Genomic DNA, 23,333 nt, shown 5'->3' on the forward strand with positions numbered 1-23,333 from the left:
GTGTGTAGGTGTCACCCCTTCTAGTCTTTTTGGCTTTTGTAGGGCGTCTAGGCAAATGTCATCCAGTTTGACGTTCCTTCTTGAGCTTGCTGTTGAAAACAACTACTTCCGTAAGTGGAAGCCCCCTACAGTTTAGGAGTGGGAGATTCTAAGAAGGCACTCACTATTTTAGTTTAACAGCCAACTGTGCCGAATTCTTTGATTCAGACACTGTCTAGTTTTATGTTCGTGTACTTGTTGGTAGAATGGGAGAAGAATTAGGAGGTTGACTTTGCTAACATCACAGGTAACCAGCTTACTTTTCCAGTCGATGACTTTCATGATTTCCTTTTCCAAGGAAATCTTCACTGTGGTTTACAAGTGGTGGCTTTTTGTTATTTGTCTTTAAAGTAACACCTTTATTGAGGTATAATTCACATACCAAAAAGCTCAGCCTTTTAAAGTGTACAGTTCCATGATTTTTAGTATACTGATAGAGTTGTACAGCTGTCACTGCTATCTAACTCATCACTCCAAAAAGAAAGCCCCCTTAGTGGTTACTCCCCACTTCCCTTCCCCCAGCCCCTAGCAACCACTAGTCTCTTTTCTGTCTTTGTAGATTTGCCTATTCTGGATCTTTCGTATAAACAGAATCATACAATATGTGTCCCTTTGTGGCTGTCTTCTTTCACTTAACCATGTGTTCAAGGCTCATCCATGTTGTGGCATGTATCAGCACTTCGTTCCTTTTTATTGCCAAATAGTATTCCAACTCTGGTTGTGTTTTATGCTTGAAATTCTCAAGCTCTTGCTATAAAACATTAAGTTGAGATTACTATATATGGTAAAAGTTGCATACTTACCAGATTCTAAAATGAATTTGTACTTTTAAGGATTACATTCCATTATTTTAGTTTACTATGTTTTTTTCCTCTACATTTTGTTTCAGAAGAATCAGAATCAGTTTTTAAAGGTCTGTGTTTTTTAATAGGAAATAACTGTAAAGAGCACAAATATGATTAGAAAGTTTATGACTAATAAAAACGTTTTGAGTACATCAAGGTGGAAATGTGATTAAATCTCAGCAACAGACCATAAACTATGGTGTTACAGTTTCACTTAGTGAAAGTTTGTCATAGTACTACCAAGGGAAGGTATCATAACAGCCTTTGACTGCTGTTAACTTGTGTAGACATAGGACTAGGGAAGTACTAATAGACGTCTTTTCTGCCCACAATGTTAAAACTGGCTTGGAGATTTAACATGTCAACATAAAAGTTCACACAAAATACAAATGCTGGGATGCAGTGAATTTTAGAGTGGACAGAATGGGGTAAGGTTAATAGGAACCTTTGTGTAGGAAAATAAGTGAAGTTGTTGACAAGTTTTAAAGTTGCATCTTAAGCATAAGAATTTTGATATGATAGGCTGTAGCCTGCAGAAGATAAGAGCTTAGTCGTTAATACTTACTAAACACCTTATATGGGCACTGATCCTATTCATGAGGGCCTCTGTTCTACCTAATACCATCACCTTGGAGGTTAGGATTTCAATACATGAGTTGGGGAGGTGGGGGGACACAAACATTTGGACCATAGCTGTACATTAAGTCAGAACTTCATTTGTACAAGCACTGGATTCACTTGCTAATCATAATACAGTAGGTTTGCGTAGGGTTGAAAAGTTGGTCACAAAGAAGTTTAATGCCTGGGCTTAATAAGTACATAAGAGAGATTTCCATGTGTGTTAGGTTAGAAGTAGGAGATCAGTAATAGCAAATGTAATTGACAAATTAGATACGAAAAAATCGCTGGGACTAAATGGTATCCTTTTTGCCATGCCATGCAGCTTGTGGGATTTTAGTTCCCCAACCAGGGATTGAACCTGCACCCTTGATAGTGAAAGGGCAGAGTCCTAACTACTGGAGCATCAGGGAATTCCCCATATTTTTAACAAACTAGAGGACAGTGAGTAAACTGTGTGACATGCCTTTGTAAACCTTCGTTACCAAGGATTGACAGATTGTCTGATGGTCTCTGGAGTAGCATTCTTACATTATTTATGTGCCCTAAACCCCTTTGTAGTCTAAAGAAACCTGTGAACCCCTTTTTATAAAAAGAATATGACTTTTTAACTGTGTGAAATATAGTTCACATTAAAAAAACTTATTTATGATATAAGAAATTTGCTTTTTATTACTAAATAACAACTAGTGATAGTCCTGCTAATACTGCTGTGGTACCTACATTCAGAATTGAAGGAAATGTTAGTTTCAATTATAGGTTAGTGAAAATAAGGATGTAAGTTGTTTCCATCCAAATTCTTGGACCCCAGTTTAAAGAGCCTTTGCCCTGGAGAGTCCCGGACACATAGCTAAGTCATTTCATATGCAGCAAACCAGAGGTTTCCATAAGAAGTAGTAGCATTATTGGCTCAAATTCGCGTTCACATGAACAGGACTTCTTAGGGGAAGAGCAAGTGATAATTTAGCTGAAGAGAAACTTGATAGTATAATAGAAAGAGATTGGTTTTGGACTTAAAAAGACTTGAGTTAGAGTCCCGCTTAGCACTGGGTAAGTCAGTGAACTTTTTTTTTTTTTAAATAAATTTATTTATTTATTTTTGGCTGCGTTGGGTCTTTGTTGCTCTGCACGCCGGCTTTCTCTAGTTGTGGTGAGTAGGGGCTTCTTTTGTTGCGGAGCACGGGCTCTAGGCACGCGGGCTTCAGTAGTTGCGGCACGTGGGCTCTAGAGAGCAGGCTCAGTAGTTGTGGTGCACGGGCTTAGTTGCTCCACGGCATGTGGGATCTTCCCGGACCAGGGATTGAACCCATGTCCCCTGCATTGGCAGGCAGATTCTTAACCACTGCGCCACCAGGGAAGCCCTCAGTGAACTTTTTTGAGTTTCAGTTCTCCTTATCTGTAAAACGGGTACAATAATTTTCACTTCTGAGATTAAATGACATCAACTATAAGACAGCATATTGAGGAATGTTAGTTTATTTTCATCTTTGAAGAACATATAAAAAACTTTGACATACATTTAGTTTTGATTTGGAAGAGGGGAAACTTACAGTAGGAAAGAACAACATGTATGTCATATAGGGTTTTCTCAGGGTATTCATCTATAGTGTTCACGTTTTTGTAATGATACTAAAATTATTCATATTTCTTGTAAGTATGAACAAGTAGGCTGCCTCTGGTTTTGCATGTGACAGCTACCTTTTCTGGGCAAGAAGTTAGTAGCTGGGTAGGATAAACTGTGGGTAAATCTTTCATTCCTTGTGCATGAACAGAAAAATGGCTAGTGAACATCAATGTGGTAAAAAGAATACTGGGCCAAGTGGTCAGTTTATCGCTGAGATTGTTGCCTGAATGTTACCAGAAAGTCCATCAAAATGTTAGTCACTCCTGAGAGAGGTATGAAAAATAAAATTTAGAAATGGACTGTATTATCTTGGTAGGAAACCACAGTACATCCACGCTTAGACTATTAAATTATTGCACCTCAAGGAAGAACAAATTAAGCAGGGGGGAGGTTTCCAGTATAAATGATGAAGGCAATGGTGATGCTTTCATATGAAGATAAAGAAATTTGACTCTGCAATGGAGTGATGAAGACTGAGATGGACTATGATTAAATTGTATTAAATTAGGAAAAACGTGAAGAATAATCTGAAAATTAGAACTAGCTTGAAAGATGAAAATTGTTTGACAGGTGTGTAATGAGTGGTTTGTTTATGAAACTTAATAGCACAGAAAGTGGTTAAAGCTCAAGAAGAGACCAGACCCAATTTAAAGGTTACAAAGCCAGAGACTTTTTTCCAGCCCTAGTTCACTTCAGGTCAACAAACCATTTAATGATACTTGAACCTAATGGTTTATGAAACTTCTTATTCTCTTCATTCATTCACTCAATAAATATTTATTGAACACATAGTGAATGCTCTTTGATCTCCCAACAGTGATTTGTTGAGCATCTGCCACACTCAAGGGACTGTGGTAGACTCTGTGAGGGGTGTACAAATGAGTTAAACCAGTTGTATGTATATGTATGGAGAGTACAGAGTTGCTCTGCAAAGAGAAACAGAATTATGCAAACTCTAAGTGCCATAGAGAAGTATAAACCTAAATGTTTCTCTTGAAGTGCTGATATAAATTACACTAGTACTTAGTTTTGTTGTTTTTTTTAATATATTGAGATATTCTTTTCATTTGTTTAAAGGCCCTAATCTGCCTTGTTAACAGAAGCATTGTAATCCAGTGGCCTTTTAGTATAGCCAGACCCCTTCTAGATTCTAGAGCCAGATGACCTGGGTTTGAATTTTAGCTCTTCCTCTTATTAATTGTGTGGCCTTTATTATAGCCAGACCCCTTCTAGATTCTAGAGCCAGATGACCTGGGTTTGAATTTTAGCTCTTCCTCTTATTAATTGTGTGGCCTCTGGAGAGCTGTTTAAGCCTCAGTTTATTCATCTGTTAATTTAAGATAATAGTAATACCTACTTCATAGAAGCCTGAAAATGCTTAGAATGGTACCTGGCACATAGTGCTCTCAACAAGTGTTAGCTATAATTATAAGTACCATTTTGTTTTGACAGTTTGATCTAGAGTTTTAGTTTGTAAAGTATTGAAATCAGAACCTTTTTATTATGAGTAGAAAATAAATCTTTTTTTAGATAACGCAGGTAAAAATACATCAATAAAGAAAATCATTATAATGTGTTAACCTTTGTGTTTATGTAATAGAAATGTCTTTCTATTTAAGATTATAACTCAAAGAGGTGATGTTTTACAACATTAAACTTTTTAGTTCAGGGTTTAAATATTTCTGTCCAGGTTGTCATTCTAATGTTAGTAATAGTTTGCCTTTTTTAGAATCATTCTTAGAATATACTAGTAAACCAGACTCTGCAGCAGGGCTTGCGAAAGGTTTTCTGTAAAGGGTCAAATAATAAATCTTAGGCTTTGCTGGTCATGCCTTCTCTGTTGCAGCTACTCAGCTCTGCCATTGTATTGCAAGAGCAGCCATAGTCAATATGTAAATGAATGAGTCGGGCTGTGTTCCAATAAAACTCTATTTATGGGAAGTGAAATTTTAATTTCATATAATTTTCGTATGTCCTGAAATATGGTTTTTTCCTATTATTTCTTAGCTGTCAGGATTTATAAAAATGGGCAGCAAGCTGGATTTGACATGCAGGCCATACTCTGCCAACTCTTGCTCTACAGTCTTGACTCTGCAACTCCCTGACTAGGTGATCTTGTGCTAGTTAATATTATTAAGCCTTTAATTCCATCCTTTAAATAGGGATAATACATAATAATGTTTACTTTATATATAGATTTGTTGGAATAAATGAGATAATCCATGTGAAGTGCTTAGCACCATCCCTGACACAAAGTAAGTGTTTAATGAATGCTATAAATTATTACCATCTGTTGAATCCCCCTCATTTTACAATGAGGCTCTTGGGACTCTGAAAGGATAACTGTTAGTCCTAAAGTCTGTGGCTTGTCAGTAGCATTAAACTTATAGCTCTTCAGCTTCTCTTTCTACCCAACCATGCTGCTTCCACAGAGGATTGTAATACCATTTAATGAAATTAAAATGCTGCTTGATAAAACTATTCTATTGGATATAGTAGTGGTGGATGGATGACATTATGCATTTGCCAAACTCATAGGGCTTTATAGCACGAAGAGTAAACTATAATGTGTCCAAATTAAGCGAAAATCATTTAGGAGGTTGAAGGATTCCAGGAAGGAATGCAGATTGTGACAAGAGAATCTAATGATATTACAAATGTATGAAACAACCTTACTAAAATGGGGAGGAAGGGAGTCCTGACCTGAGTAACCTTGGAAATGAGTGGAATCTAAGACAAGGAACTGCACATGAGCACTGCAGTCTAATTCATAAAATTTTGTTCTATGGGATTGCCACTTAATTCTGATACTGAAATACATATATATCACAATTGAACAATTAAGTAAATGGATGGCTGGAGACAGGCTTCTCACTGTTAGAGTGAGAATTTACAGATAAGCAAGGGGAGGAGGCTACAGTGTTCCTTGTGGTGATGGATTAGAGTAGGAGACATCAGTATGAACCCGTGTTTAGCTTAATACAGACACAGATGGTTGCATATTGAAACATTTATAGACATGTACATACATGGGTTTATATACACACAGGTATATTTCTGTGCTCTGTCAGCTGAGAAGGTTAAAAGAAATCCAGGAGCATACCTAGTACCCAAATCTTGTTTTTTAATACCATTATCCAATAAAAGGAACTAGAGCTCCTTGGAGAAACAGCTAATTGTAGGTTTGGGACAGGAAATATACAAGATGAGCCCAGAGCATCTTGTTGTGCCAGAAGGTAAGGAAGTGCTCCAGCTACTACCACCACCCCCACAACTCCACATTGATGAGGATATGTCAGAGGAGCACAGGGGCCAACTGAAAGAGCTCCCAGTGGCCCAAACTGGAACGATTTGAGCAGCAAAATGAACAAAGCATCATTGAATTATAACCCACAAAATAAAATTGATATTTATGAATCTGTGTTGGTCTAAATAAATGATTGAATAAATGAATATACTGCTTGGAATATACTTCATTAGCATGGCTTTTTATGCCCTGGGAGCCTCTGGCTTGTGGGAGGTCCTTCAGATTAAATATTGGAGTAGTTAAGTATGTGGGACTTTGGAGTCAGACTTCTTGGATTCCGATCCTGGCTCTGTCACTTTTGGCTGTGTGACCTTTGGGGGGGACCTTAATCTTAACTTTTTTTGTCTGTAAAATAGGGATTATAGTAGTATCTATGTCATAAAAGGATAAAATATGTGCACGTATATATGAAGTGTATATGCAAATAAAATATTCTGGCATGTGGCTCACAATAGAAAGTGTGTACATAGTCTCCTTATTACAGTTGAATTTGATACAACAAAATCAAAAATTTGGATTCCCAGTTGGAATACTTTGTGATGAAGTCCCTCCACCCCCAGGCTTCTTGAATAGTGGAAAAAGTGTTTATTGAACGCCTAGTTTGATGTAAACCTACCTGCCTTGTTCAAATTAACTGTGTATATTATATACTGAAGACAATGAGAGTAATTATATTTGGTGTTAATAAAATCATCACATCTAAGTGACCGAAATATCTGACAATTGAAAAGCAAGATCTATTTAGTGCACAATTCAACTCATGCTTATTTACAGATGGTTCGTCCCCAGGATGAATTACCTGAACTTTGATTTCTCAGACTTCCTATGGAGAACACAGTTTTAGACAACTTCTCTGTTACCACCCACACTAGTTAGTGTCTTCACTCCAAAAATGAAAACTGACTTTTAGTACAGGAAAACTAAATAGAAAAGTGAATTTTGTAATATTGTCTGTTTATGAATATCTCTTAGCTTTTATTCTCAATTATAAACTCTCACCATCACTTTTGTAATGGTGGACAGTTAACTATATGGAACTAATAACTAAATGAGCGCAGCTCTTTGTGTGAATCTGTATTTTCACAAATATCTATCAAGTAAGCTAATGTTAACTTCTCTTCACTGAGGAATGAAGTGATTTGCTCAAGATTTTTGGGCTGTGGATTCAGTCGTTTAGTTTCTCTTTTACAGGAGCATATTTTTCTCAGCTGTCTCATTCCCTGAAAAAGGTAAGTGTTTTCATGGATTTAGCTGTACAAGTTGTTGAAGTCACTGATTCTTCAGTAAGAGGGATCTTTAGCAGTGTTTTCAAATTTTTAATTTGATAAATTGTTATTAATTCAGATTGGGTGCTATTCACCAGAAGAGTTATGAAATATACTAGGGACCTCTAACATAGCCTAACTTAAAACAAGTTTTAAAAAAAAATTATCATGTGAAAGGTCCACTGGCTACCTCAGGACACATTTCCTCCCTTTTAGATTTTTTGATTTAATAATATTTATACCCTAGATGCTTAATTAATGGAGATTAAACTTGTTTGACCAAATACTGTGTCTGTGGTGTATACTACAGAACTCCCTGGTGGCAGTTGTGCTAGTAAGCTATTTCTTTTATTATTCTGATAAAAAGTAATTTGTTTTCCATCTTGGTGAAGATACTCTTCTAGGAAGTTGAAATTGTTCTTACCTAGAAGAAAGCAAATGCATTGTAATTGATTTTTTGTTGTTGTCATCCTTGGAAACATATTTCATTTGGTATATATTCTGATTTCAGTGAGGAAAGAAAAGTAGGGAAGGGAAAATGTGGATAAGCACTTTTTTCTTTCTCACAATGTACCTATGAGGTAAGCCAAAATATTTTCTCTTTGCCATTTTAGAACTCACTGAAAGGGCCATCCTTTTTTAGCCAGGAGTTCTTCATTCCATTTAAAATGCAGGTGTAGGGAATTCCCTGGCAGGCCAGTGGTTAGGACTCTGTTTCACTGCCGTGGCCCGAGTTCAATCCCTGGTTGGGGAACTCAGATCCTGCAAGCCGTGCAGTGCGGCCAAAAAAAAAAATGCAGGTGTAATTTTTGTCTCTGAAAACTTTGTGCTTGGGCTTCCTTGGTGGCGCCGTGGTTAAGAATCCGCCTGCCAATGCAGGGGACACGGGTTCGAGCCCTGGTCCAGGAAGATCTCACATGCCACGGAGCAGTTAAGCCCGTGCGCCACAGCTACTGAGCCTGTGCTCTAGGGCCCGTGAGCCACAACTACTGAGCCCACGCGCCACAACTACTGAAGCCCACGCACCTAGAGCCCGTGCTCTGCAACAAGAGAAGCCACCGCAATGAGAAGCCCGCGCACCGCAATGAAGAGTAGCCCCCACTTGCCGCAACTAGAGAAACCCCGCGCACAGCAATGAAGACCCAACACAGCCAAAAATAAATAAAATAAATAAATTTTAAAAAAAGAAAAAAAAACTTTGTGCTTTGGGGAACGCTGGGCTTATTAAATTGTTCCTATGCCCTTACAGTAAGGAACTGCTCCTTTGGTTGAGGAGGTGGTTTCTGGCCTCCAAGTTGAGGGCTCTATCATCCTATGCTCTTTGAAGGCAAGGTTTTCCCTCCTGTTTGTTAGTTCAGTTCTTGTACACAGTAGCTTCTTTAGCTTCTTAGTGAATATCGATGGTTTGAATGGAAAATTTAGGTTCAGCTAGAATATTTAAAGACTGCTTAATGATTGATTTATTTACCTCTTGCCACCTGTAGGGTGACCAAAAATTTATTTTTCTAACAGTAACGTGTTCAAACAAAACGTGGATACTTTTGGAAGTGAGAAGAGAGAGACTATTAGTAATTATGTTTCAGACAACAGGCATAAACTTGAACTGTCTTGGGCAAACCAACTATGAGGTAGGGTCACCCTAGTCTTTTTGTTGTTTTATCATAGCAGAGTCTATGGTAAAGAATTGGGTGGTGAAGAATTGGGGCTTTTGAGTCACTGATAATACATCCGAGTTCTAATTCTAGCTTGGGCAAGTTAATTAACCTAACTAAAATGAGAATACGGTTTAAATTACTGTAAGGATTAAACGAGCTAGTATTATTAAAGCACATAGGACAGAAAACTCCTCACACTAGTGTGCTCTTATTCAGTGTTAAGTCCCTTGTCCTCTCTTCTCATCATGCCATAACGAGACTTTTTACTTTCAGCCAAGACTGGCTTTTTTTTAAGATTATGTGAAACATTTCAGCGAATGCAGAAATGTTTTTTGGCTGAGCCATTGAGCTTATTTTTTGTTAAAGTTGTATAATTATGGTGGGCAGGAAATAATAGATCCTAGTTGCTCTTACTCTTTCTCAAAACATTCATGAAAAACTTTTTTCCCCGATTATTTTTTGTAGAATTCCTAAAAGATATTTTAATAGTTTATAAAATATAAACTATCTGTATATAATATTTAATAGCAATAGAAAGAAGTCGCTGGTAACCTTTATTTCAGCTAAATGGAATGATACAAGTAAGTTTTTTTGGTTAGAAAAAAATGATTTAAATGAGAATTTTATTAAGTTTCTTGTCAATATTTATACCGTACAGAATTACGTATTTTCTTTTGGAATTTGAATTATTTTTCCCCCTGTATTTTTTATATTTTGCTAGTTTAATCCATTTTAATTACTTTTGATTTTAAAATTTTATTTATTTATTTATTTTTGGCTGCGTTGGGTCTTTGTTGCTCTGCGCGGCTTTCTCTAGTGTGGCGAGCAGGGGCTACTCTTCACTGCAGTGCGCGGGCTTCTCATTGCAGTGGCTTCTCTTGTCGCGGAACATGGGCTCTAGGCACGCGAGCTTCAGTAGTTGTGGCACGCAGGCTCGGTAGTTGTGGCGCATGGGCTTTGTTGCTCCGCGGCATGTGGGATCTTCCCAGACCAGGGATCGAACCCGTGTCCCTTGCATTGGCAGGTGGATTCTTAACTACTGCGTCACCAGGGAAACCCTAATTACTTGTGATTTTTAAAAAAGGAAACTAAAGAAAAGCAGTTTTTGTTGTACTTTGTGCATTAATACGAAGATCCACATTGTGAACCAAAGGGAAGTATTCTGGTACTAAAAACTTCCAACTACTTCTGGTATTGCATATGATTCCTTACTTAGTAAACAACAGATAATAAGGTAATGCAGAAAGACCTAGGGTAAAGAACAATCACAACAGTAATAGATCCAACTAAGAAAACTAAGAGAAATGGGGATTATTTAGTATGTCCATTTAAGTATACAGTAAATTGTTGCTGCCTGTAAAATATTGGAGAGTTAGGGAAGATACTCTTGCTAATTTTAACAGCAAGGGATGCTGGTTAAGCACAGCATATGTTATGGGAGCTTTTTAGTATCTACTTTTAGTACGTAGTAGCTTTTAGTATCCTGGTACTGGAGAAATACAAAAAATACTTTAAAGTGCCATGGCTAGAAATCAAATCCTAATCTAAGCTGCAAAAGGGAAAGTGTAATCAGGATCTTCTGGAGTAATTCTGGGTGGCCTTGGAACCCATCAGACTTCCATGAGAATCCTGGTAAGTTTACAACGTTTGTGTTAAAGGGAATTTGCACCTTTATTTGGCGTAGATATGGCAGAGAGAGCCACTACCCCTGATTACATATAATTTGCCGCAATGCCCTCTTTCTACAGACTGATTTTTTAAATACCCTTGCAAACTGATAAAGAATGAAACCAAGCAAAGAATGATTAACAATTTTTTTAATGTAGAAGTTTTTAATTTTGATGAAGTCAGTTTATCAATATTTTCTTTTATGGTTAGAGCTTCCTGTGTCCTATCTAATAAATTTTTACCTACATCAAGGTCACAAAGATATGTTCTTACGTTTTCTTTTAGAAGCTTTATCATTTTAACTTTTTATTTAAGTCTGATTGATCTCTCACTTCACTTTTGTGTATGGTATGAGGTGTAGGGGTTTGAGGTTCAATCTCTCCCCTTCCCCTCCTCCATATAGATGTCCAGTGTTCCAGCACCATTTGTCAGAAAAACTTTCCTTTTCCTGTTGAATTGTTTTAGTGCCTTTGTCAAGAACAGTGTGACTGTAGGTGTGGGTCTCTTTCTGGGCTCTATTCTGTACCATTGATTTGTCTATCCTTATGCCAATGCGGTACCATCTTGATTACTGAAACTTTTAGTTAGTCTTGAAATCAATGTAAACTCCAACTTTGGTCATCTTTTCCAAACTTGTTTGGACTACTGTAGATCCTTTGTATTTCCATAAAAATTTTATTTTATTTTTGGCTGTACTGGGTCTTCGTTGCTGTGCGCCGGCTTTCTCTAGTTGCGGTGTGCGGGCTCCTCATTGCGGTGGCTTCTCTTGTTGCAGAGCACGGGCTCTAGGCGCGTGGGCTTCAGTAGTTGTGGCTTGCGGGCTCTAGAGCGCAGGCTCAGTAGTTGTGGTGCACAGGCTTAGTTGCTCCGCGGCATGTGGGATCTTCCCAGACCAGGTCTTGAACCCATGTTCCCTGCGTTGGCAGGTGGATTCTTAACCACTGCGCCACCAGGGAAGCCCTATTTTATTTTACTTTTTAAAAATATTTGTTTATTTATTTGGTTGCACTGGGTCTTAGTTGCAGCAGGCAGGCTCCTTAGTTGTGGCTCACGGGCTCCTTAGTTGTGGCATGAGAGCTCTTAGTTGCGGCATGCATGTGGGATCTAGTTCCCTGACCAGGGATCGAACCCGGGCCCCCTGCATTGGGAGCATGGAGTCCCAACCACTGTGCCACCAGGGAAGTCCCCATATAAATTTTAGATGGAGCTTGTTAGTTTCTTCAAAAACCCTTCTGGGAGTTGACTGAGAAATCTATAGGTGAATTAGGGGAGAATGTACATGAAGGATGTAACAGTAATACGTATATCTGACAAAAGAATTATATCTATGATACATCAAGGACTTCTATAACTCAGTAATAAGACTAAAATTTTCTCAAATGTGGTCAAAAAATTTTAACAGACATTTCACAAGGGAATTTATACAAATGGCCATTAAGCGTGTGAAACAGTGCTCAGCTTCATCAGTCATCGGGGATGTACAAATGAAAACCACAGTGAGATATAATACCAAGTGTTGACAAAGATGGGAAGCAACTAGAATTCTTGCTCGGTGGTGGGAGTGTAAAATAGTAGAACCACTTTGGAAAATTGCTTGGTGGTTTCTTATAAGGGTAAACATATACCTACCTATGACCTAGCAGTTCCATTGCTAGGAATTTAAATACCCAAAGAGAAACGAAAACCCAAATATCCATCAACAGGCGAATAGATAAACAGATTGTGGTTATATTCATTCTTGTCATGGAATCTGGTTCAGCAACAAAAAGGAGTGAACTATATGTAGTAACATGGATGAATCTCAAAAACATACTAAAAGAAAAAGAATCCAGACACAAAAGTATACATGCAGTATGATTCCCTTTATATAATAAATTTCTAGTCTTATAGCGGTTACAGGTGAGGTCTCAGGAGTCAGATTGTCTGGATTCAAATCCACATTCCCTATTAAGTGGTATGACCTTGAGCAAGTTACTTAACATGTGTAAGCCTTTGGTTCCTTATCTGTAAGTGGGATAATAATAGTAACAGTCTTTTTAAACAGAAAATTATCGGGTGGGTTCTATGTGTTGGAGGTATTATGCTACTGTTAGAATTTTGTAAGAACCCTCTATATGAGATTTAAATTTCTAAAGTGTTGCAACTATTTTTCACAATTTATCATTTACTTTTTAACTATTTTTTTTCTGTGCAGAAATGACACAGTTTAACATGTTTATTGAGGTATAATTCCCAGTTGATAAAATTCACCATTTAAAATGTATATGGTTTTAGTATATTCATTGGTTTTAATATGTTCACAGAGTTGCAACAGTTAATCTCAGTGTCAGTTTAGAACATTTTCATCAGCCCCCAAAGAAATTCCTGCTTATTAGCAGTCACACCCCATTCCCCATTTACCCCTGTCCCAACCCCCTGTCCCACACAACCACTGATCATTTTTTTGTTTCTATGGAGCTGCCTTTCTGGATAGCTCATAAATGTAACCATACAGTATGAGGCCTTTGTTTACTGGCTTGTTTATTTAGCATAATATTTTCAAGGTTCATCTATGTTACAGCATCTGTTAGTATTCTATCTCTTTCTATTGACAAATAATATTCCATTGTATGGATATACCACATGTTATTTATCCGTTCATCAGTTCATGGACATGTGTGTTGTTTCCACCTTTTGACTATTGTGAATATTACTATGAAGATTCATGTCTAAGTTTTTTTGTGGACCTATGTTTTCATTTCTCTTGGGTATACCTAGAAGTGGATTTGCTGGGTCAAAGGTTAACATGTTTAACCTTTTGAGAAACTGTCGGACTTTTCCCACATGGCTGCACCATTTTACATTCCCACTAGCAATGTATGAGTGTTCCAATTTCTCTACATCCTTGTCAACCCTTGTTACTATCTATCTTTTCTATTATAATCATTCTACTGGGTTTTATTGTGGTTTTTAAAATAAATTTATTTATTTATTTTTCTATTTATTTATTTATGGCTGTGTTAGGTCTTTGTTGCTGTGTGCGGGCTTTCTCTAGTTGCGGTGAGCGGGGGCTACTCTTTGTTGTGGTGCGCAGGCTTCTCATTGTCGTGTCTTCTCTTGTTGCGGAGCATGGGCTCTAGGCACGCAGGCTTCAGTAGTTGTGGCACATGGGCTCGGTAGTTGTGGCTTGCAGGCTCTAGAGCGCAGGCTCAGTAGTCGTGGCACACGGGCTCAGTTGCTCCGTGGCATGTGGGATCTTCCCGGACCAGGGCTCGAACCCGTGTCCCCTGCATTGGCACGTGGATTCTTAACCACTGCGCCACCAGGGAAGCCCTTTATTGTGGTTTTGATTTGTATTTCCCTGATGGCTAATGATGTTAAATAATCTTTTCATGTGCTTATTAGCCATTGAAATAGCCCCTTGGGAGAAATATCTATTCACATCCTTTGCCCATTCTTAATTAATTCATTTCTTAAAAAAAAAATTTTTGGCTGCGCCATGTGGCACGTGGGATCTTAGTTTCCTGACCAGGGATTGAACCTGCGTTCCCTGCGGTAGAAGTGCCAAGTCTTAACCAACTGGACCGCTAGGGAAGTCCCCTTTGCCCATTTTTAAATTGGGTTACTTGTCTTTTTGTTACTGTGTTTTAAGAGCTTTTAAAAATATATTCTGGGTATCAGTCCCTTATCAGATATATGATTTGCAAATATTTCCTCCTATTTGTGAGTTTTCAATTTCTTGATAGTATCATTTACAGCACTAAAGATATTAAGTCCAGTTTATCTGTTTTTCCGTTTGTTGATTTTGCAATTGGTATATTATCTAAGAAGCCGTTATCTCATCCAAGGTCATGAAGATTTACCCTTATGTTTCCTTCTAAGAGTTTTATAGTTTTTGCTCTTAAATTTAGGTTTGTGATCTCTTTTGAGTTAATTTTTGTGTGTAGTGTAAGGAAGAGTTCCAACTTCATTCTTTTTGTATGTTACTGTACAGTTGTCATGGCACCATTTGTTGAAAAGGCTGTTCTTTCCCCATTGGATTATCTTGACACCCTTGTGGGACATCAGTTGACTATAAATGTAAGGGTTTATTTCTGGACTCTCAATTGTTCCACTGATTTGTATTTCTAGCCTTACATCAGCACCACACATCTTAATACCTACTACAGCTGTGTAGTAAGTTTTTTTTTTTTTTTAAGTGAGTTCTGTCTCCACCTGTTTCTTTCTTTTTCTTTTTTTAAATTTATTTATTTTTATTTATTTTTGGCTGCGTTGGGTCTTTGTTGCTGCGTGCGGGCTTTCTCTAGTTGTGGTGAGCAGGGGCTATTCTTCGTTGCGGCGCGCGGGCTTCTCATTGCGGTGGCTTCTCTTGTTGTGGAGCATGGGCTCTAGGCGCGTGGGCTTCAGTAGTTGTGGCATGCGGGCTCTAGAGCGCAGGCTCAGTAGTTGTGGTGCATGGGCTTAGCTGCTTCATGGCATGTAGAATCTGACTGGACCAGAGCTCGAACCTGTGTCCCCTGCATTGGCAGGCGGATTCTTAACCACTGCGCCACCAGGGAAGCCCCGTGTAGTAAGTTTTGAATCAGAAGTATGAATCCTCCAACTTTGTCATTTTCAAGATTGTTTTGACTGTCCTAGGTCCCTTGAATTTCCATATGAATTTTATTTTATTTTTATTTATTCTTTTGGCCATGCCGTGGCTTGCAGGATCTTAGCTCCCTGACCAGGGATAGAAACCAGGTCACAGCAGTGAAAGTGCTGAGTCTTAACCACTGGACCGCCAGGGAATTCCCTGAATTTTATTTTATTTTTTTAAAATTTATTTATTCATTTTTGGCTGCATTGGGTCCTTGTTGCTGCGTGCGGGCCTCCTTTAGTTGCAGTGAGCGGGGGCCACTCCTCGCTGCAGTGCGCGGGCTTCTCATTGTGGTGGCTTCTCCCGTTGCGGAGCATGGGCTCCAGGCGCGCGGGCTTCAGTAGTTGTGGCTCTCAGGCTCAGTAGTTGTGCCTTGTGGGCTCCAGAGTGCAAGCTCAGCAGTTGTGGCGCGCGGGCTTAGCTGCTCCACAGCATGTGGGATCTTCCCGGACCAGCGCTCGAACCTGTGTCCCCTGCACTGGCAGGCGGATTCCCAACCACTGTGCCACCAGGGAAGTCTCTCCCTGAATTTTAGAATCAGCTTGTCTATTTCTGCAAAAAAACTCAGCTTGGATTATGATATTTTGATAGGAATTACATTTGATTTGTATATTTTTGAAATGTTAAAAATGTTAAATCATTTGATCCATGACCCATGGGATGTCTTTATTTATTTAGTTCTTTAATTTCTTTCAACAATGTTTTGTGGTTCTTTGGTTAAGTATTTTGTTCTTTTTGATGATATATTTTTTTTAAAATTTATTTATTTATTATTTATCTTTGGCTGTATTGGGTCTTTGTTGCTGAGCGTGGCTTTCTCTAGTTGCATCGAGCGGGAGCCACTCTTCGTTGTGGTGCACGGGCTTCTCGTTGCGGTGGCTTCTCTTGTTCAGGAGCTCGGGCTCTAGGCACGCGGGCTTCAGTAGTTGTGGCTCGTGGGCTCCAGAGCGCAGGCTCAGCAGTTGTGGCACACGGGCTTAGTTGCTCCGCGGCATGTGGGATCTTCCCGGACCAGGGCCCGAACCTGTGTCCCCTGCATTGGCAGGCGGATTCCCAACCACTGCGCCACCAGGGAAGCCCTGATGATATTTTAAATGGAATTATTTTCTTAATTTCATTTTCAGATTGTTCATTACTAGTATATAGAAATATAATTGATTTTTGTATATTGATATTTGTATATTGTATCCTACAAGATTACTGAGCTTATTTATTAGTTCTAATCATTTTTTTTAGTGCATTCCTTAGGATTATCTATCTGTGTACAAGATCATGTCATCTATAAATAGAGATAGTTTTACTTCTTTCTTTCCAATCTGGGTTCCTGCACTCTCTCCCTCCCTCCCTTCCTTCCTTTTCCTATTTGCCCTGGCTAGAATTTTCAGTCAGTTTTGAATAGAGGTTGTGAAAGCAGACAGCCATGTCTTGTTCCTGATCTTAAGGGGGATAGCATTGTCTTTCACTATTAGGTCTGGTGTTAGCCATGAGTTTTTCATAAATGTCCTTTATCAGGTTGAGGGAGATCTCTTCCTTTTTTTTTTTTTTTAATTTTATTTTTTAGCCGCACCGTGTGGCATGTGGGATCTTAGTTCCCCAACCAGGGATCAGACCCGTGCCCCCTGCAGTGGAAGGGCGGAGTCTTAACCACTAGACCATCAGGGAAGTCCCAAGGGAGTTCCCTTCTGTTCCTAGTTTATTGAGTGTTTTTATTTTGGAATGGTGTTGGATTTTGTCAAATCATTTTTCTGTTTCTGTTGAGATGATCAAGTGGGTTTTATGCTTTAGTGCAGTATAGCATATTGACTGATTTGCAGATATTACACCAACCTTGCATTCTTAGGATAAATTCTACCTTAGTAATGGTGTATTATTCCTTTTATATGCTGCTGCATTCAGCATATAATACAGTTGACTCTTGAACAATGTGGGTTTGAATTGCATGGGTCTGCTTATATGTGGATTGTTTTTCAATAACTGCTTACTGCACCATCTATGGTTGGTTGAATCCATGAATGCAGAACTGTGGATATGGAACCTTAGTTATGGAACTGCGCATATGGAGGGCTGACTGTAAAGTTATATGTGGATTTTCAACTGCAAGGAGGGTCAGTGCCCCAAACCCCCATGTTGTTCAAGGGTCACCTGTATTTTGTTGAGGATTTTTGTGTCTGTATTAAAAGAGATATTAGTCTGTATAGTCATCCCTCGGTATCCATGGGGAATTGGTTCCAGGACCCCCTGCAGATACCAAAATTTGTGGAAGCTCAAGTCCTTTATATAAAATGGTAGAGTCAGCTCTCCATATCTGTGGGCTCTGCATCTGTGGATATGGAGGGCTGACTGTAGTTTTCTCTTGATGTCTTTGCCTGGTTTTGAAATCAAGGTAATGCTGGTGTCATAGAGTTTTCTTTTCTGTTATTTGGAAGAGTTTGCGAAGGATTGGTATTAATTCTACTTTAAATGTTCGGTAAAATTCACCGGTAGAGCAATTAGGCATGGGCTTTTCTTTGTGGGGAGTTGGAAGCATTAAATTTTAGATGATTGTATTCATCACACTTCTCATTTTCTGTTCATTTGATCATACAGAAGAATCCATATCCTAACCTGCTGTTTCCTCATTCAGAGTTGTAGGTGTTTGTAAATAATGCAGATTCCTCACTTAACATTAAACATAGTCTGACACTCATGAGTAATACTTTTTTCCTGAACTCCCATGGCACTTTATCTCTACATCTCTTAAGTGACTTCCCATGTGTGGTTTTTATTGTGGTTATTTATGTTTGAGCCTTAAATTCCCTATTAGACTAAATTCTCTGAAGGAAATATCTTTTTCTACACTACACTTAGAGTTCAGCAATTGAATAGCTGAATGAGTGAAATGTTGCTTTAATATTCATGTGAAAATAGCATCTCCATTCTTTTTTTGTCTTATTTCTGTCTTTTAAAATATTATGGAGTTTATTTATTTGGCCTGATCACGCTATTTGTGCCATAGCTCTGCAAATTATCAGTGTAGCCTGTGGCTCTGATTCAGTAAATCACATTCAGTCGTAATAGGTTTGGGTTACAGATTGCCTGAGTTATGGGGGAGTGCAGGTGGGAAAGCCAGTTATTTTGTTACCTTAATACTTGGCCTTTTATGTGAGCTACAGCCTATAACCTGCTACAGACTGTCTTTAGTCCTTTAAATGCTTTAAAGCTATAGTTGTTCTCACAAGAGCTGTACCTTTACTCAGCCTTTTCTGTGCTAGTATTGATAAATTTAGGAATTACTTCTTTTTTTTAAATTTATTTTTATTTAATTTTTTTTTAATTTTTGGCTGCACTGGGTCTTTGTTGCTGTGCGCCGGCTTTCTCTAGTTGTGGAGAGTGGGGGCTACTCTTCCTTGCGGTGCGCGGGCTTCTCATTGCGGTGGCTTCTCCTGTTGCGGAGCACGGGCTCTAGAGTGCAGGCTCAGTAGTTGTGGCACATGGGCTCAGTAGTTGTGGCTCGCGGGCTCTAGAGCGCAGGCTCAGTAGTTGTGGCGCACGGGTTTAGTTGCTCCGCGGCATGTGGGATCTTCCCGGACCAGGGCTCGAACCCCTGTCCTCTGCATCGGCAGGCGGATTCTTAACCACTGCACCACCAGGGAAGCCAGGAATTACTTCTTAAAGGCAGTTATGATTGATCTCTCTTTAGATATCTGACTAATTCAGTGATTCTCAATCTGGTCTTCTCTGAGATATTTCAATGAGTATTTTGCGTAGAATGGTCAAATAAGTTGGGAATTCCTCTTGGAGAGAGACTAAGAGCACATTAGCATATTGAAGACTAAAGAATCTTAAGTCTGACTTCAATGCATTAATATTTTTAATATTCATGGTCATTTGTTAATATCTTGAGGTCGTACTCAGAGAAGCAAACTTTGGGAAATGCTTCTCTAAATGATTGGTATGAAACCAATTTGGGGTAGCATTTATAAAGAGAAATCAGAAGTGAAAATAGAGTTAAGTTTGGAAAGTCTAAATGTGTAGGTCTTAGGACAAATACTTAATGGTCATAATTGTGACTGAGTATTTTATTAGGTGGTCATGATATATCATGTTCTTAACCATTGCTGTTAGGAAAAAAAGATTAAAAAAAATTAAAATCCAAAGTAAAATCAGTTTCTTAGACTAGGCTACCGTTTGAACGGTGCCTCTTAGCTCATCTCTATTCAGAGATAGGATGGCTTTCCCTCCAAGTAGGTATCTTTGTTAGGCTTTTCATTTGGAGGAAGACAGAAATTCTGTCCTCAGCTAAGAATTGGCAGTTGATGCAGGTGTCCTTCAGGTTCTTGTCTAGAAGTAACACCTTGGTCTCTCACCTCCCCATATTTATCTAGACTTGCCTGAGAGACAAATTTTAAGGATTCCCTGAAAGATACTCAGTTCATGCATTCTCCTGTTCTTGTTCAACAAGGATGGATAATGAATGATTGAACACATTCTGCTTAAGTTACCCGACTTTTGTTATCTTTTGATTTGTCTTATTTAAACTTTTGTCCCCAAATCATGTGTCCAGGATATGAGTAGAGACCTATGGTCATTGACTACAGATTGTCTTTATACAGAAAGTAACATTAGAACTAGAGTTTTGTAGCCTTGACATTTAAGACTGTGCTTTGAAAAGCAAATTAATATGGTCATTTGTAAATATCAGAACCAAATAGATTCATGAGATAGGGACTCTTTGCCCACATAGTTTAGTAAGTTTGTTTAGTAAGGGAGCTAAGGTGTGCGTGTATACAGTTAATAGACTGTAAGATCATAGAAGTGCCATGCTTTCCATAAATAACCATACAGATGTTCAAAGAAGAGAATAGTCTTAGCTAAGAATAATCTAAAAGTGTTTCCTGGAACAGTGCATCTCATTTTGTCTTTGAAGGATTTCATTTCAGCTTGGTGAGACTTTTCTTACAGAGACGTTATTCATAGGATAAGGGCAAGACAGCATCCATAAAGGCATAGCAGTAATTAGAGAGTGCAGAGCAGTTCAGTCCAGGACCATATATGGATACAGGTAGGTAAGTCTGATACATGTGAGTATGATTTGAAGGCAGACACTTTACCATGGATATCAAGCTTAGTCAGGGGACCTGAAAGGGTGATCACAGTCCAGCTGCAGGATAATCAGAATTAAAGAGCCAGAGTTCAGGGTATGGACCAGGCCAATCAATGGTGAATTGCTCTAACATCATGTATTAATCCTTTGAAACGACAGTAAGAGCCTGTGGTTGGATGAGTTTTAAAGAGCTCTTCACGTGAATATTGGGATGGAAGTTAAGAGACATTTTCAGGGTATTCTTAATTTGTGTCGAGTATAGGGAAATAGTAAAATTGGAAAAGTAGCTTGAAGCCAGATGATAAAGGTCTTTGAATCTCAGGTTGAGGAATTTAGACTTCATTGGATTTTGGAAAGCTGTTGTGGGATAACAACATAATCAGAGTGATGTTTTGGGAATACTGATCTGGAAGTAGCTGCAAAGATGGATCAGAGGGAGAAGTACCTGGAGGTGGGAAGCCAAATTAGGAAGCAGTAGTCTGGGTGTGTGAGTACATGTGAATGTACTTAATGCCACTGAATTTTCTACTTACAAATGATTAAAATGGTAACTTTTATGTTACGTATATTTTACGACAGTAAAAATCTAATCAAACACTTTAAAAATATTCCTTGACTCTCCAGATATCATCATAAGACTTCTTCTTGTGGAGATATGTCAAGAACTTCATGCACCTCCTCCTTTAGCCTTGTGGAAATAAGAAAGTGCTATTTCATGGTTGCTGTTTCAACTATCAATGGTGATATGCTACAAAGGTGATTCTGGGAGAATCAGAATATAGGATTGATGTGTACTTGGTGTCACAGGGGGCACATTGAGCATTGTAAGACAATACAAGTAACTGTTCTTTCCTGGACAAATTGGTTTTGACTTCATGTTATTATGCAGCCCAGATACTGAGGAATTATTTTAAAAAGTAGTTCCTTTTGAATCACCCAGTATTTCTTTGTAGTCATACCTTCATACCGCCTTAATTAGGACCATTTTTATTATCAGCTAAATTAAGTAGAGCATAATATCAATTTTTTTCAATAAGTTTATTTTATTTTATTATTATTATTTTTATTTTTGGCTGCACTGGGTCCTTGTCGTTGCACGCGGGCTTCCTCTAGTTGCGGCAAGTGGGGGCTACTCTTTGTTGCAGCGCGCGAGCTTCTCATTGCGGTGGCTTCTCTTGTTGTGGAGCACGGGCTCTAGGCACGTGGGCTTCAGTATTTGTGGCATGCAAGATCAGTAGTTGAGGCTCGCAGGCTCTAGAGCACAGGCTCAGTAGTGGCACACGGGCCTAGTGGCTCCACGGCATGTGGGATCTTCCCGCACCAGGGCTCAAACCCGTGTCCACTGCATTGGCAGGCGGATTCCTAACCACTGCGCCACCAGGGAAGCCTGAGCATAATATCAGTTATTTTGTAATAAAATCTTAGGAGGTCTCTTTCCGTTCGGCGCGCCACTGAAGATCTTGGTGTCGCCATGGGCCGCCGCCCCGCCCGTTGTTACCAGTATTGTAAGAACAAGCCGTACCCAAAGTCTTGCTTCTGCCGAGGTGTCCCCGATGCTAAAATCTGCATCTTTGACCTGGGGCGGAAGAAGGCAAAAGTGGATGAGTTCCCACTCTGTGGCCACATGGTGTCGGATGAGTACGAGCAGCTGTCCTCTGAAGCCCTGGAGGCTGCCCGTATTTGTGCCAACAAGTACATGGTGAAAAGCTGTGGCAAAGATGGTTTTCACATCCGAGTGCGGCTCCACCCCTTCCACGTCATCCGCATCAACAAGATGTTGTCCTGTGCTGGAGCTGATAGGCTCCAGACAGGTATGCGCGGTGCCTTTGGAAAGCCCCAGGGCACAGTGGCCAGGATCCACATTGGCCAGGTCATAATGTCCATCCGCACCAAGCTGCAGAACAAGGAGCATGTGATTGAGGCCCTCCGCAGGGCCAAGTTCAAGTTCCCTGGCCGCCAGAAGATCCACATCTCCAAGAAGTGGGGATTTACTAAGTTTAATGCAGATGAATTTGAAAACATGGTGGCAGAAAAGCGGCTCATCCCAGATGGCTGTGGGGTCAAGTACATCCCTAATCGTGGCCCCCTGGACAAATGGCGGGCCCTGCACTCGTGAGAGCCTTGGCACTGCCCCCTCCCTACCCATGCCCACCAATAAACTCTACTTTCTTGTCCCTGTAAAAAAAAAAAAAAAAAAAATCTTAGGAGGGTGCCAAGCAACAATTTTTTTTCTTTTTTTTTTATTGAACTATAGATGATTTACAATATTGTGTTAGTTTCAGGTGTACAGCATAGTGGTTCAGTTACACATACACACACAATAAATCCTTGTTGTTTATCTATTTTAATATAGTGGTGTGTATCTGTTAATCCCATACTCCAGACTTATCCCCCTCCCCCCTTTCCCCTTTGGTAACCATAAGTTTGTTTTCTATGTCTGTGAGTCTGTTTTTGTTTTGTAAATAAGTTCATTTGTATTATTTTTTAGATTCCATGTATAAGTGATGGCATATAATATTTGTCTTTCTCTATTTGACTTCACTAGTATGATAATCTCTAGGTCCATCCATGTTGCTGCAAATAGCAATATTTCACTCTTTTTCTGGCTGAATAA

General features: G+C 39.1%; 2 protein-coding genes across 5 annotated transcripts in view; both read left to right on the forward strand.

Moving 5' to 3' along the window:
* Window positions 1–23,333, forward strand: part of INO80 (INO80 complex ATPase subunit) — a 130,340-nt gene that overhangs the window by 1,087 nt on the left and 105,920 nt on the right. The window contains exon 1 of one of the 4 annotated variants that reach the window (XM_059913580.1): window positions 94–110. The exons of the other annotated variants lie outside the window; for them this stretch is intronic. The gene's annotated coding sequence lies outside the window, so the exon portion shown is untranslated. Of the gene's footprint in view, window positions 1–93; window positions 111–23,333 lie in introns of those variants that run through there. 4 annotated transcript variants of the gene reach the window in all.
* LOC132360492 (large ribosomal subunit protein uL16-like) lies at window positions 22,155–22,893 on the forward strand. The gene has a single exon (XM_059915573.1). It carries the CDS (start codon window positions 22,191–22,193, stop codon window positions 22,833–22,835), a length of 645 nt encoding a protein of 214 aa, XP_059771556.1. The 5' UTR covers window positions 22,155–22,190; the 3' UTR covers window positions 22,836–22,893.

Source organism: Balaenoptera ricei, chromosome 2 (genome assembly GCF_028023285.1).
Source record: "Balaenoptera ricei isolate mBalRic1 chromosome 2, mBalRic1.hap2, whole genome shotgun sequence".
Taxonomy (NCBI): domain Eukaryota; kingdom Metazoa; phylum Chordata; class Mammalia; order Artiodactyla; family Balaenopteridae; genus Balaenoptera; species Balaenoptera ricei.